Below are 26,658 nucleotides of genomic sequence, written 5' to 3' on the forward strand. Positions count from 1 at the left end.
TGTTAACTAACAGTTCTTGAGGTCTGCTTACATTGGAGTTTGCATTCACATTACTAGCACTTTATTTACATCCATTTAAAATAAAAACCTGTATGTACTTTAAAAGGGAGAGTTTATCCTAAAAGACAACTGTCATTTACTCCCCTTCAAGAGGAGAGATGTTAGTCAGAATGATCCATACAATAAAAATGATGACTGAGGCTAGCATATTTTGTGTTTCACAGAATGAAAGTCAAATGTGTTTGGAATAACACAACTGAGTAAATATCCTTTGGAGTGTCTGGCTGTAAACTTTTGTCCTTCAGTGGTGTAGTTTGAGAGTTCGATCAAACATCAGTCTCCTTGCGGAGTCGCTCCATACGCTGTATGTTGTTCTCCATGGCAGTTCGGTTGGTGATCTGAGTGGCACAGTTTGCAGGAAACCAGCCTCTCTCCCCGTCTCTCATTCGCTCTCCATGACACCAACCTGCAACACACAGAGAGCCAATCACTAGTAGGTGACAAAGTCTGTGATCAGTACATTCACGTCATGATGAAATTTATGAAAGCTCTTGACTTATCCCACTTGACAGTTGTGACTTGAATGGTTATGATCAAATCTAAATATTTAGCCAATTAACAGGCAGCGAAAAATATTTCAATAGATCTATTTTAACTTTGTACAGTATACCAGTGCCAAGTACAACAGCGGTACTTACGTTTCAAAATACTGGCAGTACCAGAGTATTTTTCATTAATTACAGTTATGTACAGTACTAATGGCCAAAAACCTCAACTCAGTCACCATCAGTGTTTGGCAAACATCTAAAATGCACAGTTTTAGCATTTGAATGTGCATTTTTATCTTAAAGGAATAGTTCACCCCAAAAATAAAAATTCTCATTTACTCACCCTCATTCCATCCCAGATGTGTATGACTTTCTTCAGCAGAAAACAAAAAGATTTAGTAGAGATTTAGAATAAAAAGAGGACTTAAATTTTGATCTGTTTCTCATCCACACTTTCCATATCTCTTCTGAAGACATGGATTACTTTTATGTTTCCTTTATATGATTTTTGGAGCTTGAAATGTCTGGTCACTGTTCACTTGCATTGTGACCTAAGGAGCTGAAATATTCTTTTAAAAATCTTTGTGTTCAGCAGAAGAAAGTCATACACACCTGGGATGGCATGAGGGTGAGTAAATGATGAGAGAATTTTCATTTTTGGGTGAACCCTTTAAATTCAAAAAATATTTACATTTCCTTTTTAATTTGAAAACCTTAGTGCACGGATCTGTTTTGTTTCGAGGGTCGTCTTGAGTCCTAGGACATAATTAATTACCACATGACATGAATGAGCATTATTGGGATGAGGAGAATTAAATGGTCTGGTTTGGTTTATTCATGGGCTTGTGGAGGGTATTAAATCTGAAAAAGAGCCTTGATGCTTACCTTCCACTTCCTGTAGGACAATGACCACCTCTGCCTGCTGCAAGCTCAGCTCATCTGGTGCTTTTGGCATGTAAGCTTTAGTAGCTTCATACTGAGGCAAGTCTTCCACCACCAAACAAAAATGAAGTGTTAATTATTTGATTCTTTAAAATACATCACAACAGCTCTAAGCTAAAGCAGAGAAGTGGGGGATTGACTCCCAGACAGAAATGGAAATATACACAAAACACAGTTCTGATTTTGATGATAAATTACCTTAGAATTATTCTCAAACTGAAAGGAATGTTTTAAATTACATTTAAGGATGTTTGCTTGTTTTTAGTGTAACACTGAATCAGACTTACCATCATCGGTGATTCTGTTGTTTTGTTTGAGATCGTGAAGAGCTGCAACCCAACGGGCTCTGTCCAGCCTACAAAACATTTCAGAGAAATCTAATTTAATAACTCCATTGAACACAAAAGGAGACATTCACTTTCATTGAATTGCAAGACGGTAATAAATAATTTTGATTTGTTTTTACAGTAAGGCATTTGCAATTAAGTACACAGGGCAACAGGTAATAAACATAAAATACATAGTCACCAGACTTTGACATTATACTTATCATTAGACTAGAGCGACAGAATTGCTTACGGACCCTGTCAGTGTCAAGTTATAACCAATCCTTGCAGTGTCATGACCACGTAACTGGTAAAGCTGGGCACGTTTGCATAGTACTTGTAAGGATAACATAACTTGAAGTTAGTCTACCTAGAAAACTTGTTCCACCTCAAAAAAGATTGAACCTAGAGCATTCCTTTGACTGTGATTAGCAACTTTAACCTTCTGATGATAAACAGGTATTTCCAACTTACTTGCATTCCGCAACGAGCATCATCTGTTCAGCGCGGCCATCGCTGTTGGGATTCATCACCAGCTTCAGATTGAGTTTAGAGTCAGTCATCTCCTCCTCCACCTCCACGTTTTCCACAGTGGCGTAGTCCAACACCACATAAGTCTCCTCACTAAATAAACACAGCATGTTACTGAGTTTTACAGGCAGCTTCTAATGTAATTGGTATGACAACCAATAAATGGATCCGTTATGTAAAATGACAAAAGGAACATAACTTTACGAGAGCCATTTCCCATTAAATGGAGTGATGCAGCAATGAGTTTTCAGGTTCATTAGCTGCGAGTCCATGGTTCTACACTGAATGTTGTTATAAATGAGCATCACTTGTCTGACCTCTTTTTCTTGGTGACAATGAGCACATCATTGAAGAGGAACAGGTAGTAGCTCTTGTAGCTGAAAGCCTTCCGAAAGATACTGAGATCCTCAGTGTACACGGCCAGCTCTCCACTCTTCCTCAGCCAGCGAGATGACGACACTAGTGGAAAAGGCTAAAAATATACAGACACAAGGTGTTAGAGATACAACTGTAACCGTTTCAAAACACTGAAATATTATATATTAAAAAACAAACATAGTATAGCAGGTATTACAAGTATATTACAGCTGAAGTGTGTAATTTCTGCATCACAGGCGCCAACTAACAGAACTGCCAAAATAAAATGATTTTCAATAAGTTTTCCATATAAACCCCCTTCTGCTGTTGATCGAACAAACAAAAAGTCCCGCACCCAACTCCCGTGATCGTTTGGGTCAATATTGTTGTGTCAGGCTGGGCGGGTCGCTCAAAACAAACAGTAATTTTCAGAACACCGAGTTTGAGAAAATGAACATATAAATGGCTTACTTACAGATGTCTCTACAAATTAAGCTGGGATTGGAGAAATTCTTTTGAATGAAAAAGTTACACATTTCAGCTTGATGTTTAAAAAGTCAACATGAAATCAAAATCAACTCTACATTCTCTTTACATTCTTACATTCTTAAAACACATTTATGGTCTTAGGCGCTGTCACATTTACCTTTGCAGGTGGAAATTATTTGCCACCTGGAAGAATCCATCATGGTGTATGTTTCAGTTTTTTTTTGCACTTCCATAAATCATACTTTTTTGATTATTTCTAGGGCTGTTGATTTAATTGCTCAGCTTTAGAATACAATATGTTGTTTATTTTCATATTATTGAACATAAGCCTATCATTGATCTACAGTCCATAATCCATTTCGCAACTGAATTCATCAATCAGTCTGAGATTTATTATAAGTGCTTGTCTAAGGACGCATCAATGTACATCTGCATTAGGCGGGCACCTTTGGACCATCTCTGTTGTGTCGCATCATAAACGTACCAATTTTAGGTCATTGTGTCAACTTAAACGAAGTTTGAAACTTAGAAAAACATGCCTTGAGATCTTGCAGATACATCGAGTTTTGCTTACTGCCCCCTGGAGAAAACAGGTGGTACTCCAAGCTTAAATTGCTCAGATATAAGGAATATTCCTTATTACAGTTTGGGGACATAATTACTTGCGTACATTTTTTTAACGCGTTATTTTCTAGTGTAATTAATCGCACCTAATTAACGCATTACAAAAATTAATGCAATAAATCATGTCCCCGGACCATAATAAGGAATATTCCTTATATCTGAGCAATTTAAGCTTGGAGTACCACCTGTTTTCTCCTGGGGGCAGTAAGCAAAACTCGATGTATAGGCAACACGCAGGTTATACAGACAGAGAACAAACCACACTCACCGAAAACACAAGATGAGAACACGTTCTTGCGTACAAACACAGCTTGATGGAGCGCAAATCTGCAAGATCTCAAGGCATGTTTTTCTAAGTTTCAAACTTCGTTTAAGTTGACACAATGACCTAAAAATGGTACGTTTATGATGCGACACAACAGAGATGGTCCAAAGGTGCCCGCCTAATGCAGATGTACATTGATGCGTCCTTAGACAAGCACTTATAATAAATCTCAGACTGATTGATGAATTCAGTTGCGAAATGGATTATGGACTGTAGATCAATGATAGGCTTATGTTCAATAATATGAAAATAAACAACATATTGTATTCTAAAGCAACTTTTTTTGAATTGTCTTTTTTAATGCTTAACTTGTGTGCCTAAATAATGTAATGCATTTTATTTTATATATATATATAATTTAAATATAACTATAATTATTAATCATTAAATATTGAATAATTGCTATTTGAGGGGCTTTTTAAGCAAATATTTATGTATGCGATTAATTGCAATTAATTAGGTAAATTAATCGGCATACCATGTCAACACAGCCCTAATTATTTCATATCTACACTGCATGGCCAAAAAAAAAAAAAAAAATAAAAAGTTGCATACTCTAATACAGGGCTAAGCCCTGTACACACATGCAGCGACTTCCAGCGAAAAAACGACCTCATTCATTGTCAATGAGAGCTGGCCAGTGACAAGAGCGACAGCGACCTCTGGCAACTAGGTGTGGGTGTGGCAAGCGACACGATAAAGTTCAGAAAAGTTTAACTTTATGCAAACGAGGAGCGACTTTCGGGAGCAACAACCAATAGGAGTGAAGACTGTGAGTGAAGCTCACATCACCCGTCTCCCAGATAATGGAGTCAAGTGCAGGAAATACAGAAGAGACGTTTCTGTGAGCGATTTTACTGTTCTATATGATTCGTCTGTAACCACATACATGGATAAAATAAAAAATGATGCATGGAAAAGAAATTGTCGTCTGTCTGAGTGAGTTTGATTTATAAATTGATAGTTTGTACGTCTTATTAATGTTATGATATATTGAGCACTGCTGCAGTTCATATAAAAACACTCTCCCCTACTATACTACTCAACCACTGGTGAGTGAAATCTGAAAAATTACCAGCCGGAAGCTAGTCTAATTTTAAGTCACATAGCAAGAAGTTTGCGTACAGAGTAAAAGATTGATTTGGGGATTTTAAGAATTGATATTGGGTAGTTCAAATGAAGATTGTGATTACCCAGCCCTAGTTGGAAATTTCAGTCGTAAGATGAAGCCCTTCATCAGACGCCTGCAAACATGTACCTTGATTTTGCCAAACTCCATCTGTTTCTGGATGGTGTACATCTGCTCTGTTCTCTCCATCCTCCGCGCTCCATCATTACAGCTTTTCACCAACTGACACGAGAAAAACATTCAGTTATAATCTGAAATTGGCCTAGATCAGCTGTGAAAAGTGTTTTAAACTGCAGTACATGAGACATACAATACCTCAATGCATTTCTGAGAAACAGTCAAATGTACTGTAATACTTGTCGAGGAAAACTGTAACTGATGTGCATTTTTGTGTGTTTTTTAGACAGGACTAGAGCTTTGCATTTCCAAGTGTGTTGTCTATACAAATTGTTTAAGCCATAAAGTAGAACAGAAGTGTGGCTTTCCTTACTATATTATACTAGTCTCTTTGAAAACTCTTTGCCTTTGTGCTGTAGTAGAGATGGGACAGGATGGTTGTCGAATGTCTAGTTGATTAGTGAGGTCAACTTTATATCAACATTTAAAAAGTATCTAGATTTTTTTACTTTGGCTTTTATTTTAGAAATCCCATTCATTTTAGACTACACATTTTCCAAACTGAATGGTTGGTGGGTTGTTCTGCACATCCCTAACTGATGTGCAATTAAGTGATGATGCGGTGCATGTGCAGAACTGTACCTTACTGATCGCTTTTAAAGCCCACCAGGCAGCAAAGTATTCAGCTGTCTCTTTTGGGGTCTTCTGACAGACAGTCTGTGTACAGATATGCAGAAACAAGGACAAGTTAACATAACTCACGATACACAACTTACTGCTTCATAGCATTTTCACACAATATATATTTGAAATGGTTTGTTTATCTCTTTGTTTAGATTTTCATAGTTTTAAATGCGCAATAAGTTGTATTTTTATACTGGATTTGAATAGTTTAATATTGAAAGTCTGGGTCTGGGACGAGACTAAAACGGTTAAATCTATACATAAGGCATTTGAAAAGTACCAAAAATAAATCATGAAGGCCTGGTAAAAAAAAGTTACAGAGTTTCAATATGATATTGAAATCTGTACGTTTAAATAGAAATCAATCCCTTGACACATGAAAGAGCCAGAAGTTGAAAACACACCCAATAATGTTTTCACTGTGAATGTTGACTGTACAGTTAATTGTGTATGCAAAGTGTCTCTAAACACAGATGAAGCATCACTTACACACCTAGGCCTCATTCATGGAACATAAGCAGAAATAATTTATGCAAATTATTCACAAAATCATTCTTTTTAAAACGGCCATATTGAATCGAACATGACAATTTACGCTAGAATGATTTTAAGAAAAATTTCTGCTCGTGTTGCATGCATGAGCTACCCAACCTGACCAAGCACTCCAAAATAGCTTCCTGTGTTTGTCCAGAAGTGAAAAACAGTGAAAGAAATATCAAAATTGATTAACAGCTGGGTTGAAACTGAACTCAAGCATGAAGGCAGATCTTCAGGAGTAGGACTGGGTACTCTTGCCATAGAGGTAATAAAAGTTCAAAATATAGCTCTTCGTAAGGAAAGAATGTGTAGCTTACATCCATAAGAAGAGGCAGACGAGTAACTCTCTGCATGGGTAAGATGAGGAAGGAGATCATGGGCAGACCACCACACTCTTCACTGCTTTCTATCTGCTTCAACGTCTCACGAAACACAGTGTTACTCGCACTAAACACACATCACACAGCACACTGAATTCCTATTAACCTAATTATCATTTATGCGTTTATGCATTCTGGCAGTGATCTATCTGAATTGGGCTAGTTCTGGTGCTTACAGTAGTTTCTGTAGTGTTCTCTGCTGGAAGGTCTCATTGGAGCAGTAGATGATGTACGGCTCAAAGTGTTGAGTAGAATAAGTCTGCACTATATCACTGATGTCCAGGATTACAGGGTGTCTGTGGTGACGCTTTTCAAGATCCTCGAAAAACCTACAAAAGATCAGATAGAGTATATAAGAGTGTTGTAAATTACATCAGAGCAATTCAACATTCAAAAAATAAAATTAAAATATAAAATTGTTATTGAAAGAGTCACAAGATGGGTTTCAATTTCTTTACAGATAGGCAATGGAAAACGACATCCTGTTTTAATGTCAATAGCCCATGAAGACCTTATTTTTGCCAACATAAAAACCCCCACATATTATTGTTTAATCATAGTCTGGATTATTTAAAAAACAATAATAACGAATCAATGTACGTGGTATTACCCATAATTAAACACTGATCAGCCACAACATTAAAACCACCTGTTTAATATTGTATAGGCCCCCCTCGTGCCACCAAAACAGCGCCAACCCGTATCTCAGAATAGCATTCTGAGATGCTATTCTTCTCACCACAATTGTACAGAGCAGTTATCTGAGTTACCGTAGACTTTGTCAGTTCAAACCAGTCTGGCCATTCTCTGTTGACCTCTCTCATCCACAAGGCGTTTCCATCTGCAGAACTGCCGCTTACTGGATGTTTTTTGTTTTTGGCACCATTCAGAGTAAATTCTAGAAACTGTTGTATGTGAAAATCCCAGGAGATCAGCAGTTACACAAATACTCAAACCAGCCCATCTGACACCAACAATCATGCCACGGACCAAATCACTGAGATCAAATTTTTCCCCATTCTGATGGTTGATGTGAACATTAACTGAAGCTCCTGACCCATATCTGCATGATTTTATGCACTGCACTGCTGCCACATGATTGGCTGATTAGATGATCGCATGGATGATTGTTGGTGCCAGACGGGCTGGTTTGAGTATTTCTGTAACTGCTGATCTCCTGGGATTTTCACACACAACAGTCTCTAGAATTTACTCTGAATGGTGCCAAAAACAAAAAACATCCAGTGAGGGGCAGTTCTGTGGATGGAAATGCCTTGTTGATGAGAGAGGTCAACAGAGAACGGCCAGACTGGTTTGAACTGACAAAGTCTACGGTAACTCAGATAACTGCTCTGTACAATTGTGGTGAGAAGAATATCATCTCAGAATGCTATTCTGAGATGCGGGTTGGCGCTGTTTTGGCGAGGAGGACCTACACAATATTAGGCAGGTGGTTTTAATGTTGTGGCTGATTGGTGTATAGTACTCTGGAAAACTTGATTGCGATTGGTCAGTGACCACGTTTAAATGCACTTAAGAAAACGGTTTATTCCAGGGTATCTGCAGAAAGCGGCATTCTGAAATGTCATGTCAATGAAAATGCTGTTTTCTTTGCACCTTTTAAGGGATTAGGAGAAATCGGTTAAACACACACAGGTTTCTCCTGGACAATGCGGCTTATGTGGCCATGTAAACGCATAAGCTGCATTCTTCCAGGTTTTTGAAGAGTGCACATGTGCGTGAACAGTCTGATAACTAATGTCATTGGATGAAGCCATACATTATATCAACAAGCCAACACAGCGGAAAGAATGCAACATTTCTGGGAGTACAGTAGGAAAAGGGAAAAGCACATGCACATACACTATACAATACCCTCATTTATACACACCAATATAAAATATCAACTACTGTCCTTCATGTCTGTATATGTGCTGAAGTACACTGGGGGTATCATGGAGTTTTACGTAGGAGGAATAGAAGAAGAATAGATTTTGGATTGCTGGACAATTAAGGAAAAACTTAGATTTCATAGGGCTCTTCATTTGTTGGATAGCTGTTGCTATTTTTACTGCACAGATATTACATTACAAGAGCAATAACTCAAAGTCAGAGGATTTAATGGAATTTCTTGGATGCTGCTCCATCTAGTGAACAAAATGGGTAGTACATCCTTCATCTGTCAGTTACTTATTGAAGTAAATATTTTTATTTGCTGTTGACAAGAGGAAATTGATGACATTTAGCACATGTCCTCAGACATGTACCGCACATCGCCGGAAACACATCAAAACAATCAAAGACATCAAACGAGTGTATCAAAACAAAGACGTCAAACGAGTGCAATTGTTTTGATGCATTTCCAGCGATGTGCGCCGCGTTTTAAGAGCGGTACAAGTGCAACTTTAAAAAATGCGTCTCATTCTGCTGCTGCCACTGACTGGGTGGAACGCATGAAGTCCTGTGTGTAAACAAACATGGAAGATGGGAGATGTGAAGACCAGCATCTCTGCTTTGGCCTGTTGAAGCACCTGACATCATGGATTGTATTACAGTAACAACATGATTCATGCTTTGCAAAGGAACTGTTATTGAAGGATGGGGCAGTTAAAACATTATTGGACTCCAAATTCTTAAGTAAACAATTTTATCCATGAATATTTCATATTAATATTTTGTGGTGCTGCTTGAGTGAACAGTTTAATATATTCAGATGAAATGTGTTGGGTGTATGTTATGTGTTAACCTCGAAGTGCAGTGTGGAGTTTGTTCATTTTCTTTGGATTGCATTTCAAATATAGCTGCATTGGAAGGGCTGCACAGTGTTAGCCAATCACAACAGTGGCCGTTTACATTGAAGTCTTAAAGGGCCAGACATCTTTTTAAAAAAAAAAAAAAAAAAAAAAAAAAGTGTGTTTCAGACAGAGGACCAGAGACAAGGTGGAAAATTATTATATATAACTAAATTATGGCTGTTTTGGTGCAAAAAAACTAAACTAAAATTATAAGTGGACCTCGGGGAAGATAATAAAATAAAAAATAAAATAAAATAAAAAGAATAAAAAAAAATAAAAAAATAAAATATAAATAAAGAAAAAGAGTATGTCGTGACCTCTTTAAAATGTATCACACAGTGTGGTCGAAATTGTTATTTTTTTAAATTATTACTTTTTTAAAAATATATTTTTTAAACAACAATTTACTACTACTATAACAATTGTGATACAACAATATATTTTTAATGACAATTTTGATATAACTATATATTTTAATTACTACAAATAGTCATCACAAGATAAATCATCGTGCTTCAACACATTCATAATTTCCTTGATTGGACATTTGACCCACTACCACACAGTGGTACGACTGGCAGGTAGCACAGAAGGAACACCGCCACCTGTTAAAGTTTAAGTGCTCGAGATTTGGCAATAACAAAGCAGACATACTTATTGTACATAACTGGTGACATCACATTCCTACCAATATTTAAGAAAGTGTTTTTTTACATTCTGGAAACATCATGCCGCATTTTGAGAAATGTGTTAAAATTTTGTTTCCACATTTTCTCAATAAAGTTAGGTTGTTTGGAACTTTCAAAGAAACTGTTGATTTTTTAAATTTTTTTTAAACCAGTTTGTAAAGCATCTGACAAGTACCACACCAGCAGGGGGCACAAAATCATCATGTGATGTGACTCTCTGCTGCCCCCCACCCCCATCCTGTTTGTGTTGTTGTTTGTGGACACTCTGTCCAGCATTTTACAATAAAAGTACATTATTATGCACGCTCAACTTTTATGAGCTCGTATTAATTGAGAGGCTGTGTCCGAAAACTGGAAAATGCTGCCTTCGGAGGCTCTACACGGAGGTAGTTTTTTTCAAACTGTTCTGAGACCAGTTTCATTAAGAGTTCCTTTCATTCAAAAATGCTGTTGGTAAAGCCATTAACTGATTAGGGAGCAAGTCAGCTGCCTACGTTTTCGGGTTTGCAGCCAGACACTACATGGAATATTTGCACTTTCATTTCATTAAAATTAATCTGTCATATCGCAATATCTTTGAGGGCAAAAAAGTTATAAAAACATGGTGGAAAACTTGTTGACCAGTTACAGGACCTAAGATATACACATTTGTATACATTAACCTAAAATATTGATGTTGATAGACAAAAAAAAAAAAAAAAAAAAAGACAAATGTATTGCTTTTTTGGGCAAATACCATTAAGGCAATGCAACATTTTGTTTTACCCTAAGCTATATGTGGGATAGTATTTCTCCATAAGGACCTTTTCAAACAGTGTTGCTTCCCAGGCCTGACGGCAACTCCCAGACTGAACGCACTCACTCCCACAATCCGGCTCATTTAGAGTGTGCGTTTCATAAACAAAGCCAAACTGCATACTTGACACTACAGGTTCACTTTAACATATATTGGTGCAAACCCATTCAGTGCTTTTGAATACAGCAGATTCATGCATACACAGTTTCTGGGAAATAGGTCTAAAGTTTCATTGTAAATGTGTGAAAGACCCCTTTTTGAGAAACATGAATCCAGGCGGCAGCAGCAGCAGGCTGCTCAACCAGTTCAACCAGCATGTTTGAACATGTCCAGCACTGCAGATACTGTAGTCATGCCTGCTGGAAACCTGTCATTCATGATCACAATCCTGCATCCAGCTCTTGGAATTACCCAAATAAAACTAGCTCAGAAAGGTGCTAAACCAGTAAATCTGCCATTAAAGATACAGTAGAACACAGTAATCATGTAATTACAGACGTCATGGTCAATCAAAGACTTATTTACTCAGTTTCTCTGAAACAAATGCATTTGCTTTGGTACATATAAAATAATTATTCAAATATGCTCTCCTAAAGTGGGAAGAAACAAATAATACATGCTTCTTACCAAAACACTGCACTCTTTATTCTCTGTGTAGAGATACTATTAAGATGTGCACTCAGTCTCTGAGATTAAAGACAGAAATCATGTGTTTAACATGATGGCAGTGCTTGTGAGGACATCTCACAAAAAGAAGACACAGACTAGTACAGATGTATTCTTAGGAAAGCATCGAGCGATCTTTTGCGGCCCGCGTTATGATATCATCATCAGAAATATATTTATCAGCATCCTATTAAATCTGTATGAATTGTGAGGTGTCCATTTTGAGGATTTACGCTAGTCCTCTACACTGCTGAATCACGTTAGAGAGGGAATTCAACTGCAAGAGGATGTTACAAATAAATAAAAGAACAACAACAAATAATACTGCAGCATGGCTGAGGTTAAGAGAGCAGCGGTCGGTCTGCGCGCATTCATACACAGTATGTGCGCTCACGCATGGTCTGTCAATCAAACATCCACTCTCGCAATCACCCTTGAGAGACTCCACACGGTGCAAATCTGTCCTGTCTCTTGAATAGCTCATCATAGATGCACTCGTCATGACAGTTTTTCCTGCAAAGACGGCATTGAGACACCTTCATGCAAATGCTTTTTAGTGATCTACTTCAGTGCAAAACAGTAAGGGGGGTGAGCAAATCTTTATGACTTGTCACTGAAGGACTTTTGGTGCTAATTTTGGATATATCACTCTTGTTTGTAACACATCTCTGGTGCATGTGATGTTGAACACTCATGGTGTTTGTTAGTTGACAATCACGGTGACAACAGAACTGATCTACATCTGTTACACCCCTTATGTTCAAAATAATTATTAAAAGGGATATTTGACCCAAAAATAAAATAAAAACTCTCATTTCCTCACACTCATGCCATCCCAGATGTGTATGACTTTCTTCTGCAGAACACAATTAATATTTAAAAGAATATTTCAGCTCTGTAGGTCCATACAATGCAAGTGAATGGTGGCCAGAACCTAAAAAGCACATGGAGGCAGCATAAAAGTATCCATTAAACCCCAGTGGTCAAATCTTTCTTCATAAGTTATATGTTAGGTGTGGGTGAGAAACAGATCAATATTTAAGTCCATTTTTACTATAAATCTCCACTTTCACATCTGTAAATCATATGTGGTGCCTGTTTAGTTTCACTTTCACATCTGAAAGTGAAAGTGGAGATTATATATATATATATATATATATATATATATATATATATATATATATATATATATATATATATATATATATACACACTGTGTATATACATCAATCAGCCACAACATTAAAACCACCTGCCTAATACTGTGTAGGTCCCCCTCGTGCCGCCAAAACAGTGCCAACCCGCATCTCAGAATAGCATTCTGAGATGCTAATCTTCTCACCACAATTGTACAGAGTGGTTATTCGAGTTACTGTAGACTTTGTCAGTTTGAACCAGTCTGGCCATTCTCTGTTGACCTCTTTCATCAACAAGACATTTCAGTCCACAGAACTGCCGCTCACTGGATGATTTTTGTTTTTGGCACCATTCTGAGTAAATTCTAGAAACTGTTGTATGTGAAAATCCCAGGAGATCAGCAGTTACAGAAATACACAAACCAGCCCGTCTGGCACCAACAATCATGCCACGCTCCAAATCACTGAGATCTCTTTTTTCCCTATTCTGATGGTTGATGTGAACATTAACTGAAGCTCCTGACCCGTATCTGCATGATTTTATGCACTGCACTGCTGCCACACGATTGGCTGATTAGATCATCGCATGGATGATTGTTGGTGTCAGACGGGCTGGTTTGAGTATTTCTGTAACTGCTGATCTCCTGGGATTTTCACACACAACAGTTTCTAGAATTTACTCAGAACGGTGCCAAAAACAAAAAACATCCAGTGACGTGCAGTTCTGCAGATGGAAATGCCTTGTTGATAAGAGAGGTCAACAGAGAATGGCCAGACTGGTTTGAACTGACAAAGTCTACGGTAACTCAGATAACTGCTCTGTACAATTGTGGTGAGAAGAATATCATCTCACAGAGATCTCAGGAAATATTGCTCATGTCATGCACAAAGTAGATGTCCTAAAAACGACTTGCCAAAACTATAGTTTGCTAATATGAAATCTGTGGAGTGGTTAAAAAATTAGCTTCTGAACTTCAACTGTATAAGTATTCATAAAAATTAAGAGTGCGTCCCTCGAGTGTACAGGGATCCAGCTTTGCGGCCCCTGACCTTCCTGAAGTTGAATAGCCCTGGTTTAGATGGTTAGCAATTTAGTTAGTGGTCGGTTGGTTTGTTAGTTATTTAGTGGTTTGTTAGCTAGTTGGCGGTTGTTCTTTAGTTAGCTAGTAAATAAGTGGGTGGATGTACTCTATATAAACAAATTATGAAGCTATAGATTACCTAAAATCCTCCCAACTAATGGACTCTCCAGCATGGACGTGCAGTGAGTGGCCTCCCAACTAGTGATACCGTAGACGTTATTAAGCATGGTTTAGGTCAGCGCTACTCAACACGTGGCCCGCAGGCTGTTGGTTGGTTGGTTGGCTAACTGGGTGGTTGGTTGGTTGGTGGTTGTTCATCAGTTAGCTAGTTAATATGTTGTTTTTTTTGTGGTTGGTTAGTTAGCTAGTTAGTGGTTGGTTGTTAGTTGGTAATTTAGTAAGTGGTTGGTTAGCTAGTTAGTGGTTTTTCTTTGGTTAGCTAGTTAATTAGTGGTTTGGCTGGTTGTTAGTTGATAATTTAGTTAGTATTTGGTTAGCTAGTTAATTAGTGGTTGGTTGGTTACCTAGTTATTCATTGTTGGTTGGTTAGCTTGTTAGTGGTTGGTTGGCTAGTTATTGGTGGGTTGGTTAGTTATTGGTTGGTTGCAGGAGCGGTTCTATGATCAGTTTCACACATTTCTTCCCACTGTCTTAACTGCTTGAAGCAGGCAATGGAGCAAGGCAGAGCGCTTGTACACTTAAAACAGTGCCGCTCGGGGCAAATATAGCAGAACAGGTTCTGACATGTCACAGACTGTTGTTTCTTTTTTTCTTTTTGGAAACAAGAGGTGTCGGAACGCCATTCAGGAATGTTCCGCCCCAGTTAAACCCCTGCCTACTGCAACTAGTTGGACCAAGTTAACACAGTTTCTTATGTCTCACCAAGACAGGAATGTTGACCAGACACACACCACAATCATGTGTGGCAAGCGCTCTACTTGCATGCGCACACATACATGAGTGCTGGAAAGCAGCTGCCAACAAGACAGCATGTGTACTGAATTGAGTCTGTATTTGGTGTTATCGATACAGTAGAAAGACAGGTATCATTAATTTATATTAGCTATAGCTATGAATCGATTAAACATTTTTATTTAATCAATCACATTTTTCTGTGATTAATCGCAATAAATCATGGAACATGATACACTACAACAAACGTTTGAAAAAAAATTACAATGAAAATATTCAGATGAGTGAGTGTTTTTGGGTGATGCGAAGAGATACAGCAGCTTGCCCGTATCTCTCTCACACCAGGTTCACCGCTTGCAGGTGAAGTCCCCATTTTCCATACAGTAAATTCGTTCCCATGTTTTTTATGCCCGGGACATGCGTTGCGTGTAATGAATAAAACCCTAGGTATACTTCCAATTTGACGCAAACGCTCGGCATCTGCATACAGTCGAACGCAAGCCTCTCAAAGTATACTCCATATAACTTTGTGCGCATACACAGGCAGTCGGTACACATGCGCATACACACTACGACGGCTATGAGACTCTGGACTATTTCTCTTCAGCAGTTTAGACCCATAAAGATGTCTTTATATTCCTTCAGACTCGAGTTGTACAAATTTAGGCACCTCCAGACCTCTTGACCTGCACATTCACTGTGGTTGTTTTTAACCTTCATCTCCTGATGTTTAGTGGCGAATACATCTTCTAGTGCTTCTTCGTGACAGCAATGGCTCAAATATGAGTGTTGCCCCCTTGTGGACCAATTAATTGGTGTAAATAACTCCAGGCGCATGCACATTACGCGTGTTCAAAGACATGCTGTTAGAAATATCGTGCTGTGCGCGTTCAGTGCTCTAGCACTCTGCTGATGATGAGATTTGCGTCACGAGTACTGTACGCATATGCTCAGCGTTTGCATCTGACTGAAGTATACTTTGGGCTTAAGCATGCACTGCTCCACAAAATCAGTTTCTGTGCTAGGATGTGCAGTCCATTTGTGCGTGTACCACCTGACAATTTATATATGCCCATTTTAGCCACAGGAAGTGGGGAAAAACATCAGTGAAGTTAATTAACCTGTTAAATTTCCCAGCCCTCATATATATTAATTTATATTAAAATATGACACCTTTTAGTATCAACTTTATACTGAAGCACTGGTACATCCGACATCACTACATTTGGGGCTTAAGCCCCGGTAGCCCAGCCCTAGCACCACTCATGGTTGGTCTGTTGGTTAGCTAGTTAGTTAGTAGAGGGTTAGGAGATCATTTTAAGATTATCGGTATCACCCGTTTACTGTGATATCAGCATGAGTATAGCTAATTGATCAGTCAACCATTAGCCATCAAATCATTATCAACATTCAAATTTAAGAACTTCAGTAGATGTAAGTTTAGTACCGTTTGCTGACGTCCAGGATGACAGATATGTTGGAGAAGAGGTGATGGTGTTCAGTTGCATTCATGGTCTTCCTCAAAGCCGCACTGTCTTTAAAATGACTCACCAGGATGCTCAGACTGTGCTGGTAAGAATATTCTGACGTGATGATTTCAAAGATGGCCTGCACAAATACAGAGAGTTGATTTGTAGGGCAGTGATGAAGCAGTTGTAAACATACATACATTTAACACAGATAAAAAGACCTGTCCTCAAAATGTTTCCTTTTATAAAAGAAAATAAATAAAAAAAACTGTTGGCACAGTCTTGCCAACTGTGCATTTTTACGCCATTTAAATCCGCAAAATCGTGGTACGCGCATAATAAGCTGGGCTTTAGGGCTTTCAGATTCAATTCTACGTAGAGGTGATCTGTGAACCTGATAGCTATTAAGAGAACCTTTTATAGTTTTTTAGAAATGAATCTGTGTACTAATGCTTTAATGGAATCACACACCAATACACTCTGAAGAACCTAATGCAAGATCAGTAACTTTTTGTAGAATGCGCTTAAGTGCAGTTTATAAGTACTAAGACAGGCATAACAATTAATGTACTTATACTTAGTGTTAGTTATCTGAACAAATCTAGTCTGCATGTAACTCTTACCATGAATTATACTTTCAAATCATGTGGCTTGTTGAAAAGAGGTGTGCTATCACATTGTTAATAGAACAGACTGTCAATTTTAGCATGGTGGACAATAAAATGGGTGAAAAACATCCATAGACTTACAGTGAGTGAGAGACCCAAGCCATATCTAGAGATCAGAAAATAACTGAGACTTGAGGGTGGACTCCAAATCCCAAGGAACATAATAAAATGTATTAAATACTTACATATAATAGTAAGATATTATTATAATAGTTGTACAAATATTAAGTGCATATAATATAATATCATATAATGTAATATAACATACAGTATCTGTGTTTCAATTTTTCTATCCTGAAAAGACAAGTAAGCATGAGTAAATCAGGTTGTTACAGTTGCTGGCACAAACATGCCTAAAAAGCTTTTTGAATGAATGGATTTTCTATTAAAAACCACAATATAGCCTCATTTATATCAGCAGGTGGAACAAATGAGCAGGTAGGAGTCAGATGTCTGGGTGTGTCTGTGTGGAGAGTGCACAAGGTGGACTTTAGTGTTTACACAGCTGTGTGACTGCACTTGTACAAAAGTTACAGCCCTCTGATGATTACACGAATGACAGAACATTACTTCCTACTGTCAGTCTGACATTCTGTATATATAGCAGCCCCAAAAAGTACATGGACACTTAAGTCACACTTAATGTCTGAATGTCATTGCATTATTACAACATTCTGCAAACAAACAATGCCATTGCTTTTCTCAACACTTCATTCTTCAAGACTTTTTTGCAATTACTGGTGTCACAGTGCTTTTCAGTGGATGTATGATGTCAAGTTTCTCTCAAGTTACACAGGTGTCCTAGCAGAGTAACCACACACATTAACTATTGACATTTTTCAACTAACATTTGTCAACCAGAAAGTATCCAAATACTTTGTCTTAATTTTGAACAATATATCTATGGTTCTATCATTTCTAACCTAACAAACTTCTTTTTGTGAAATGTTTTGCTTGAAAAGTGTGCATGTCCTATTGATTTTTTTCAATAAATGCCACTTCAGTTGATACTGAACTGTTCTTGCAAAGACATTTATGCATTTAAGGGTGACTTAAGCATCCAAATACTTTTTGGGGCCACTATAAAGTACTGTGAAAACGTTATAGGCACTTGGGGAAAATGTTGCATAGTGAGGATGTATGATAAATTGTTTTATTGACCAATTAACATTATGCAAAGTCCAGTAAACATAAAAAAGATTTAATGTGACCACCTTTGCCTTCAAAACAGCACCAATTCTCCTAGGTACTCCTGGACACAGTTTTTCTTGGTTGTTGGCAGATAGGTTGTTCCAAGCTTCTTGGAGAATTCGCCACAGTTCTTCTATTTATGCTGTTTCAATTGCTTCTACCTCTTTATGTAATCCCAGACTGACTCCATGTTCAGTGGTGGGGCTCTGTGTGGGCCATACCATTTGTTGCAGGGCTCCCTGTTCTTCTATTCTATTATATTTGCAAAAGGAATGTTTGGGAGTCTAAAATTGATATTTCCTATTGACCAGTGGCGAATTCTCAGGGCCAGCAAAGCCTTCTCTGCTGGCCTAACATGCCAAATAAATATTTTTCATCCTTTCATTCTCAATCACCTTTTTGCCTATGCATTTTTAATCGCTTTCCACTCTTAATTAATCAAACAAATAGAGAAAGAGTTGTCACACAGTTTTTCACAAATCACATGCCCAAAGCAGCGTGTGAGTTTGAGCTCCACCCCCTCAGGCCTTCAGAATTTCCACAGAATCCCTCAACAGTGCAAATGAATGGGCAACTAAAGTCAGATTGTCAGATTCATCAGCCAATCAGATTGATTTATTTGTTCTTGGTGGGTGTGATTTTTAGGATATGTCCCGGTCGAGGCCTTCTAGCTGGCTTTGAGTAATGCAATCAAGTGATGTATGTAATTTGAAAGCGAAGAGTGCGAGATCTGTCTGACGAGTCTGCTGTCATCACTTCTGGTATTGCCGTTGAGAAAGCGATCCTTATGGATTTAAAAACACGAGATGTTCTGCATGACCGTGTGATTGCTTAATTTATTAAACAGGAAAGGAGGACTGATTTTCACTTCAAGCAAATTGATAAGTGCTTTTTGCATTGTTATAGCAACATCAGGAGTTTTCTAAGTGTAAATTAGGCTGCTTGAGCATTCAGTGTTGGATCAAGCTTTGGAAAGTAGTGCTGCATTCCATTCAATTCGGAAAGTCAGATTTTACATCTTCCTACTAGGAAAAGTGCAATGGAATGCATATTTAGGTCAGAATTACAACTTGTAAGCTCGTGCAGAAATTCTCAACTCTGATTTCACCGAGATGCAGGGGCATGATGTCACAGAAAGCATGTCGCCACTCAGGGAGATATACAAAGTAAGTGATAAACATTCACTTTATTATGCAATATCAATAAATGAGTTTGTTTCCACATTACATGATATTAAAGCTTGTTTAACAAACGCCTGCAGAAACAGTTGAATAAAACATTATAATCTCTTTTGATAATCATGCACCTGAAGCACAAATGCTAGCGCTGCAGCATTGTTTATCAGTTGGGTTGTTAGGAGACATCTCTAATGAGAGTCAAACCCCTGCTAAGCTAATGGGAGCATTGCAGTTTTGTTTCCTTAAACGTCATCTTACGAATATCGGGGAATAGAATGCATTTATGGTCAGAGATATTAAGTAGGAATATCTCACATCCGATTTGAATGGAACGCAGCGTAACTGTGTACCCTGATGAAATGAAATTTATTGCAAGCAACATTTAAATCGCAAATATTATTAGATAGATTTTTCCAGGTATTATAGACCTCCTTGGTAGATTCATATGAAAAATTATGATATTTGAATGTCTGTTCGGTTAATGTTCATTTCACAAAACAGTCATGCTGCAGTTAAAATTAGGCTTGCTTGAGCATTAAGTGTTGTTTCAAGCTCTAGCTTTCACGTGTGGATGTGTTTTTAAAATGTCAATTGGTATTACTAGTTAGCTTTGAAATAAGCCTCAGCAAGACAAAGGCATCTGCTATTTTATTTAAAAAACCGTTAAAAACCTATTTTCCTGGATTTTACTTGCTGAAAGTGCCTTAAGTTGAAGAAACATCTATATATTGTAGATGTAATGTGATCATGAATAGAAAACATGTTTGGTTAGTGATGTTAAAATGAGACATACTCAAATATACCACTATTACAAATAAACCAATGAATAGACTCACTTCTTGTCTTTTGCGTTCTTCAGGGGAGATGATGTCCAAAATGCCCATTTCCTTCACCTGAGTAAAGAATGAAATATAATATAACAGTCAAAGAGATACTTAAGAACTAGTATGTAACCAGGACAAACACTCCATTACAAATATGTGCTTAATTTCTTTTTACACTCAGTACCATCATACTATTTAGATTAAGGTCAAAAGTAGCAAAAACAATAAAGCAATTCCTTGCTGGAATTTAAATGTGAAGGTGTTTCAAGTTTGAATATGTTTACAGGAAAAAAATCATGGCATCTGAAAACAACCACAAGTTGTTATCTCTTTAAAACAGTTTCAACTGAGCCTTGATCTACAGTGAGTTAGTGTTCAACAGCAGCTCGCCTGTGGAAGTTGACTCCACGTCATGTACGCTGCCCTGTAGTTCTTCACCACAATGCCCTGGTCTATCTCAGGGGTTTCAGTCGGTGCAAACTCGTCCTCCTCTGTGCTCAGGTTACTGGAGTTCAGACCTCGCTCCTTGATCTCCTGGTAGAACTGTGGCTCTGGATAGAGATGATGTACGACACAAGACTTTGGAGCACGACACTGGGTCTACATCATGAAATTACTCAAAAGCAGGTATAGAGTCAAAATATTTCATTAGATCTCAGATAGTGGTTGTTTTTTAACAACCGATACCAATATTTAGAGAGAAAACAGCAGCTGAAGGCCAATAAAATTCCTATATATACAGTATAAAACAAAACGAACACTTATTTTACGCAAATTTTACAATTCACTGAAAGTAGAGGTCAACAGATAATGAATTTTGTGGATATCAATAACTAAGGTGGTGGAAAAGGCCGATAAACGATTATCCACCCAACAGTTTTTAAAATCAATTCTTCTGTTACCATAACAGGTACAGACAAAGAGGCAACAAGAGTCCAAAATGAATAAAATCCAAGATGCAGTTTACTGTTCAACCAAAAGCTCAATAATAACCAGAAAAGAAAAAGAAAAAAAGATGTGGTGCATTACATGGGACTTTTAACTACAAACAAGCCCAAAACACAAAAGGGACTCTTATATTGAAATGATGGAGACTTGGCTCCTTTACAATAAACTATATTTAAGTATTTACCAAATTAAGCTTTTTATATCCTAAATATTCACCAGATGAAGGGTTTTGTATATTATATTTATTTCAACCGATGAGGTTTAATGAGGAATAAGGGTCATTATTACTCACAAGATATTAATTTTTGAGACATGATGCGGCACGTTTCTATTTAGTCGCATTTTTCTTTTTGCATGCCTTCTTTTCAATTTAGAACACTTGATTATCTAATCAAAATAAAAAAATATGCTTTGACGTAAGGATAAAAATATAGATGAACACTGTCAGTAAATAAAGATTTAGATACAGCAAATTTCCACGAGATTGTGTTTATTTCACCTCGAGACTGCTGTAATACTGCAGAACCAAGCTGTTCTAAAAGAAGAATCCTCCAGCGCCAGCCACAATGGAACATGGAGGAATGAAAAAAAAAAAAAATAATATATCGGCAACTATCGGCAAAGATTTGCAGATAATGACAGTTCCAAAAAGCAACTATTGATATCAATTAAAGGGACAGTTTACCTAAAAATGATTCACAAGACAAGTGAATGGTGACCAGACCTTTAATGCTCCAAAAATCACATATAGGCAGCATACAAGTAATCCATACGACTCCAGTGGTTTAATATATGTCTTCTGAAGCAATGCAATCACTTTGGGTGAGAAGCAAATCAATATTTCAGTCCTTTTTACTATAAATCTCCACTTTTACTTTCAGAAAGTGGAGCTTTATAGTTTAAAAAAAAAAAAAGGACTTAAATATTGATCTGTTTCTCATACATACTTATCAGATCCCTTCTGAAGACATAGATTTAACCACTGGAGCCATATGGATTACTTTAATTCTGCCTTTACATGCTTCTGGAGCTTGAAAGGTCTGGTCACCATTCACTTGCATTGTATGGACCTACAGAGCTGAGATATTCTTCTAAAAATCTTTTTTTGTTTGTGTTCTGCAGAAGAAAGAATGTCATAAACATCTGGGATGGCATGAGGGTGAGAAAATAATGAGAATTTTCATTTTTGGGTGAACTATCCCTTTAATTGGTAAAACAAATATTAAGGGGCTGTTCAAGACCTATTTGACCATGCAGCATGTCTCGCTGCATTTTTATGAGTGCAGCGTTTTTAAGATGCCGTGTCAAGTACAAATATTTTTCTTAAAGACACCTACACCTAGTTGCAGCCACATTTGTTGTGCTTCATCTAGCGTTGTGTGAACGGCCCCTAACACTTCTTTTAATGAAGGAAGAGTTATCAACCAATGTGGATAATCTCAAAATCGTTAAATACCGGTTGATTAATTAATCAATCAGTCTCAGATTCTTTTATATGCAATCCCCTCTCTAGAAAATTTCAGACATACATAACTTTTCATTTCAAATCTATTGAAAAATGTAATGTTAAAATAGCTTGATGTTATTAGGACTCTTGCAGTGAAGCATTTTATCTTATGCATCTCTATAAGCAGTTAGAAGTTGTGCTTTTAGGTATATTAGGACACGTAAGATAAATAAAAAGATTAAGTAACAAACCATCTTTAAATGATCCTGCATGCTTCCTGTTCCTTATTCTGCCCAATGTTCTCTGTGGGAAAAAAACAACAACAACAACAAATATAAAGAGAGACAGAGACATGGAGTGAATTTGCACTTTATCTCTGTATGCTGTGTTGTTGAGTGTTGAGACTTTTGAGATAAGAATGGATGCAATTAGGTATCCCCTGAAAATTCTCTTTTGATAGTTTGTCTTCATGCCAACAAATATCCCATTTTAAAATAGCAAAGATGCTACAGGGAGGGGACATTCTCTTTCTACAAAGCATTTGATTGGACAAAAATTATGTGTAGTGCAAGATGAGTTGTCAATATATTTGGTCTGTTTTACCAGAAAAGAAGGTTGTACATTTTTAAAAGCTAATTTTATTTAGGAGTGCCCTAGCATATAGATGGCCTTAAAGCTATCAGACATGTACTAAAAGCCACAAAACCTTTATTTTGATTTCATAGGGTCCTAAACCATTAAAAGCTGTAATGTTAGAGCCAACACTTGCCTTGTGTCTGGATTTGTTTGCTTGTTTTGGGCTCACCACCTTCTCTTCACTAACTGGCATCAGATTTTCTGAAACTTCACTTGACAATGCGTCAATATTTAGGCTGGTGACGGCAGCGCGATACGATTTATTCCTGCGGTTCCTCCTCAGCGAAAACCCATCCACTCCATCACTGTCATAGTCCTCCCAGCAGATATCTGAGGGCTGCAGGGGGACTGGCAGGGTCACCACAGTAGTGTGATATCGGTTTTTCGGCCGGCTGGTCACTGCCAGGTTCTTGGGTATGAGCTGTTGAGTACCCCGCTTACGAGCTGCTTCACTCTGGGTGCTGAGAACCACAATTCTCTTCTCATCCTCAGGCGAGTCCACTCTGGACAGGTCGATGCTCGAAGCTGAACGTCCCGACGGCTGGTCCAGCTGAAGGACGGAGCAGAAACGGCTCTCCGGAAGCAGGAGAGATTGGTCATTCATGGAGCCGTCAGACCTTCTGTGAGACATGGCACCTGGTTTCTGGTTGGGCTGGTTGAAGGGGTTTGTCACTTGAGGAATATCTGCCTGGGGTTCCCAGCAAACCTCTGCACTATCCTATAGATTACAACAGAGATGGGTGAAGGGACAGCATGTTGGAGTGATTAAAAATATACTGTAAAGCTTTGTCATTGTCACAAACCTTCTTGTTTTCTGGAGAAAATCTGATTAATTGGAAGATTTGCATTCTGAACAGTTTTAGTTAACAATGATAACTGGAATCAAGTGTTTGCCGCATTTACTATGCCTATAAAAACTACTCACAAGCCTTGGAATTTTTGCCTCTAAACACAAAGTAGTCCACGAAGTCTAAGGAAAATACATTATGATGTCGCTCTTGCTTACCTCACCGATTTATTGCTTACCACCCAGCGTTTATGCTTTGAGTTGAACCTCATAAAAACAAGTCCATGAAATGACATGAAAATAATGTCACAATGCAAAAAACTTTAATGGTCCTAAAATAGGGACAAAATATAATTTATAAGCATAAAGCGATGTATTTTAATTGTATTGCAAATTATTTTCCACCAAATTTTCCTGCATGTAGCTCCATCCATCATCAAAGCATGACACTTCCACCATCATTACTACACGGTTTTAATTTTCCAGGAAGCTTGTCTGAGATCTTTGTTGAATGCCCCTTGATCTACAGACACAAGTGTACTAAATAACGTGAAACACTTAAACCTCACACAAGTCATGTATACTTAACATAATTACTCCAAACAAATGGGAAAAGGGAGTTTCTTTAGAATTCATGTAGGTGTGTCAAAATAACAGTGTAACAGACTTTACACGCGCGCGCGCGCGCGCGCACACACACGCGCACACACACACACACACACACCAAAAAAAAAAAAAAAAAAAAAAAAAAAAAACACACAAAAAAAAAATACAAATAAATAAATAAATAAATAAATGTGTTCCTCATAGCATTACAAAAGTAGCCTGCCTTGAGCTTACGACAACTTTCGGTCACTATTCATAGCACATTGACTGTATATGAAAGTTAATCCTGCAATACTAAATAAAATGTGAACGAGTCCAAGAGGACACTGCTAAACTATTAATACGGTAGTATAAATGTTTTCTTGACAAATAAGTTGTAGAGGTGAAATAAACACAATCTCGTGGAACAAACCGTTTGATTTACACCATATAGACACAGCAGGAAGATTTTAACAAGTAACTGATCGAAGTCACCTTGATAAACGATTCACTGCAACTTCACTTCACACCCAGATTGACTACTTATCAAAACAAGTTCTTTTTCAGTCCGTTTAAAGGTCATACATACATTCTGAAGAGACTCACCCGGATAATATCACACACACTTTGATTCTGAAAGGGTCCAGATGTCACATTTGACTGTATTGATGTTGAAAATGTGAACAGATTCCTTCACCCCCGCCACCTCTGTACATTCACATTCACATTCACATTCACATCTGAGTGCAATACGTCACTCCAGGTGAGCCAAGCCACGCCCATCGACGACTGCGGTTATAATTGTTTTCTCGCATATCACATCTAGCAAGTTATGAACACGCCAAAGACATTCATTACTGTATATGTGGCAGGACAAAAGAGATGACAGTGTTTTATTAACGTTTACTTTCCTTTTAATCTACTGATTTACCGTAGCTCGTGCATTTTAAAAGTAATTTGGCGCCATCTGCTGCTGGTAAAATGATGCAGCAGGGCGAAATTAAACCTTCCCTAAGCCCCGCCCATTAGTTACACTTTTCTGGCGCTTGTTCAAAAGGAATGGATGGGATATCATACTAATATAATAGACTAAAGTTTACATTTCATATTTTAAAATACTATAATAAACAATCAATTTAAAACTTACTTACCAACGCATCCCTGTCAGCAAATCAGTTTGACCTACTTGGCGTACGTCACGAAACTTAATTAATATTCGTGAGCTGCTTTTGTACTGCCTGACCATAACTTTTAATTGTCTTTTTATAGAGATGTTCGGGTTACCTCGGGATTTTCCTACTGGTTTTTATGATGGAAGTTTTGGATTTATGAGTATAATTAGGTCTATGGTAAACATAACTTGAAGATGCATTTTGATCTACAACATGAATTACACACAGTCATACCTCAAATGTGATTTAAAAAAATATATATAATACAGACATTTCGAAAAAAACAAAAAAAGAAGGAAAAAAGAAAAACAGGGCTTATAAGACAAAAATAATTTATGTGAAAAAAAACAAAAAAACCTAAAATATATATATATATATATATATATATATATATATATATATATATATATATATATATATAAAATACATTTTATCATCTTATAACACTGCAATTCTATCAGAAATACATTGAAGTTGGGTTTATTTTCCGACCATTTCATCTTATGTATAAAGTATCTGCCATAAATAAGAAATTTGTTATAAAAGAAAATTTGACATCTTTGTTACTGTGGTGAAAATTAAGTAATACATCGTTTTCTTCAAGGGAGATTGTATAATTCGTTTTCCTACAAACAAACTGAGAGACATCGTTCCAAATTTGTTTTAACAAAGTGGCAGTTCCAAAATA

At 37.4% G+C, this 26,658-nt stretch overlaps 1 protein-coding gene across 1 annotated transcript; it reads right to left on the reverse strand.

Moving 5' to 3' along the window:
• Positions 1–115: 115 nt before the first annotated feature.
• Positions 116–25,549, reverse strand: LOC127415178 (rho guanine nucleotide exchange factor 16-like). The gene is made up of 15 exons (XM_051653801.1): positions 25,405–25,549; positions 23,560–24,144; positions 23,042–23,093; positions 20,786–20,946; positions 20,408–20,464; positions 16,513–16,673; positions 7,166–7,318; positions 6,927–7,056; positions 6,031–6,105; positions 5,401–5,493; positions 2,665–2,819; positions 2,291–2,440; positions 1,778–1,845; positions 1,434–1,535; positions 116–466 (listed from the first exon to the last, which is right to left on the reverse strand). The coding sequence occupies exons 2-15, from the start codon at positions 24,055–24,057 to the stop codon at positions 327–329; spliced, it is 1,995 nt and encodes a 664-aa protein (XP_051509761.1). The 5' UTR covers positions 24,058–24,144; positions 25,405–25,549; the 3' UTR covers positions 116–326.
• Positions 25,550–26,658: the final 1,109 nt, after the last annotated feature.

This window comes from Myxocyprinus asiaticus, chromosome 24 (genome assembly GCF_019703515.2).
Source record: "Myxocyprinus asiaticus isolate MX2 ecotype Aquarium Trade chromosome 24, UBuf_Myxa_2, whole genome shotgun sequence".
Lineage (NCBI taxonomy): Eukaryota > Metazoa > Chordata > Actinopteri > Cypriniformes > Catostomidae > Myxocyprinus > Myxocyprinus asiaticus.

Bases quoted from the DNA above. Each gene is read 5' to 3' on its own strand.
- LOC127415178 (XM_051653801.1), bottom strand. From the start codon at position 24,057: ATGTCTCACAGAAGGTCTGACGGCTCCATGAATGACCAATCTCTCCTG. The intron at 16,674-20,407 runs GTGAGTCTATTC...GTATTTGTGCAG, and splicing joins AAGAACGCAAAAGACAAGAA to GCCATCTTTGAAATCATCAC. The intron at 467-1,433 runs GTAAGCATCAAG...TGTGTGTTGCAG, and splicing joins TGTCCTACAGGAAGTGGAAG to GTTGGTGTCATGGAGAGCGA.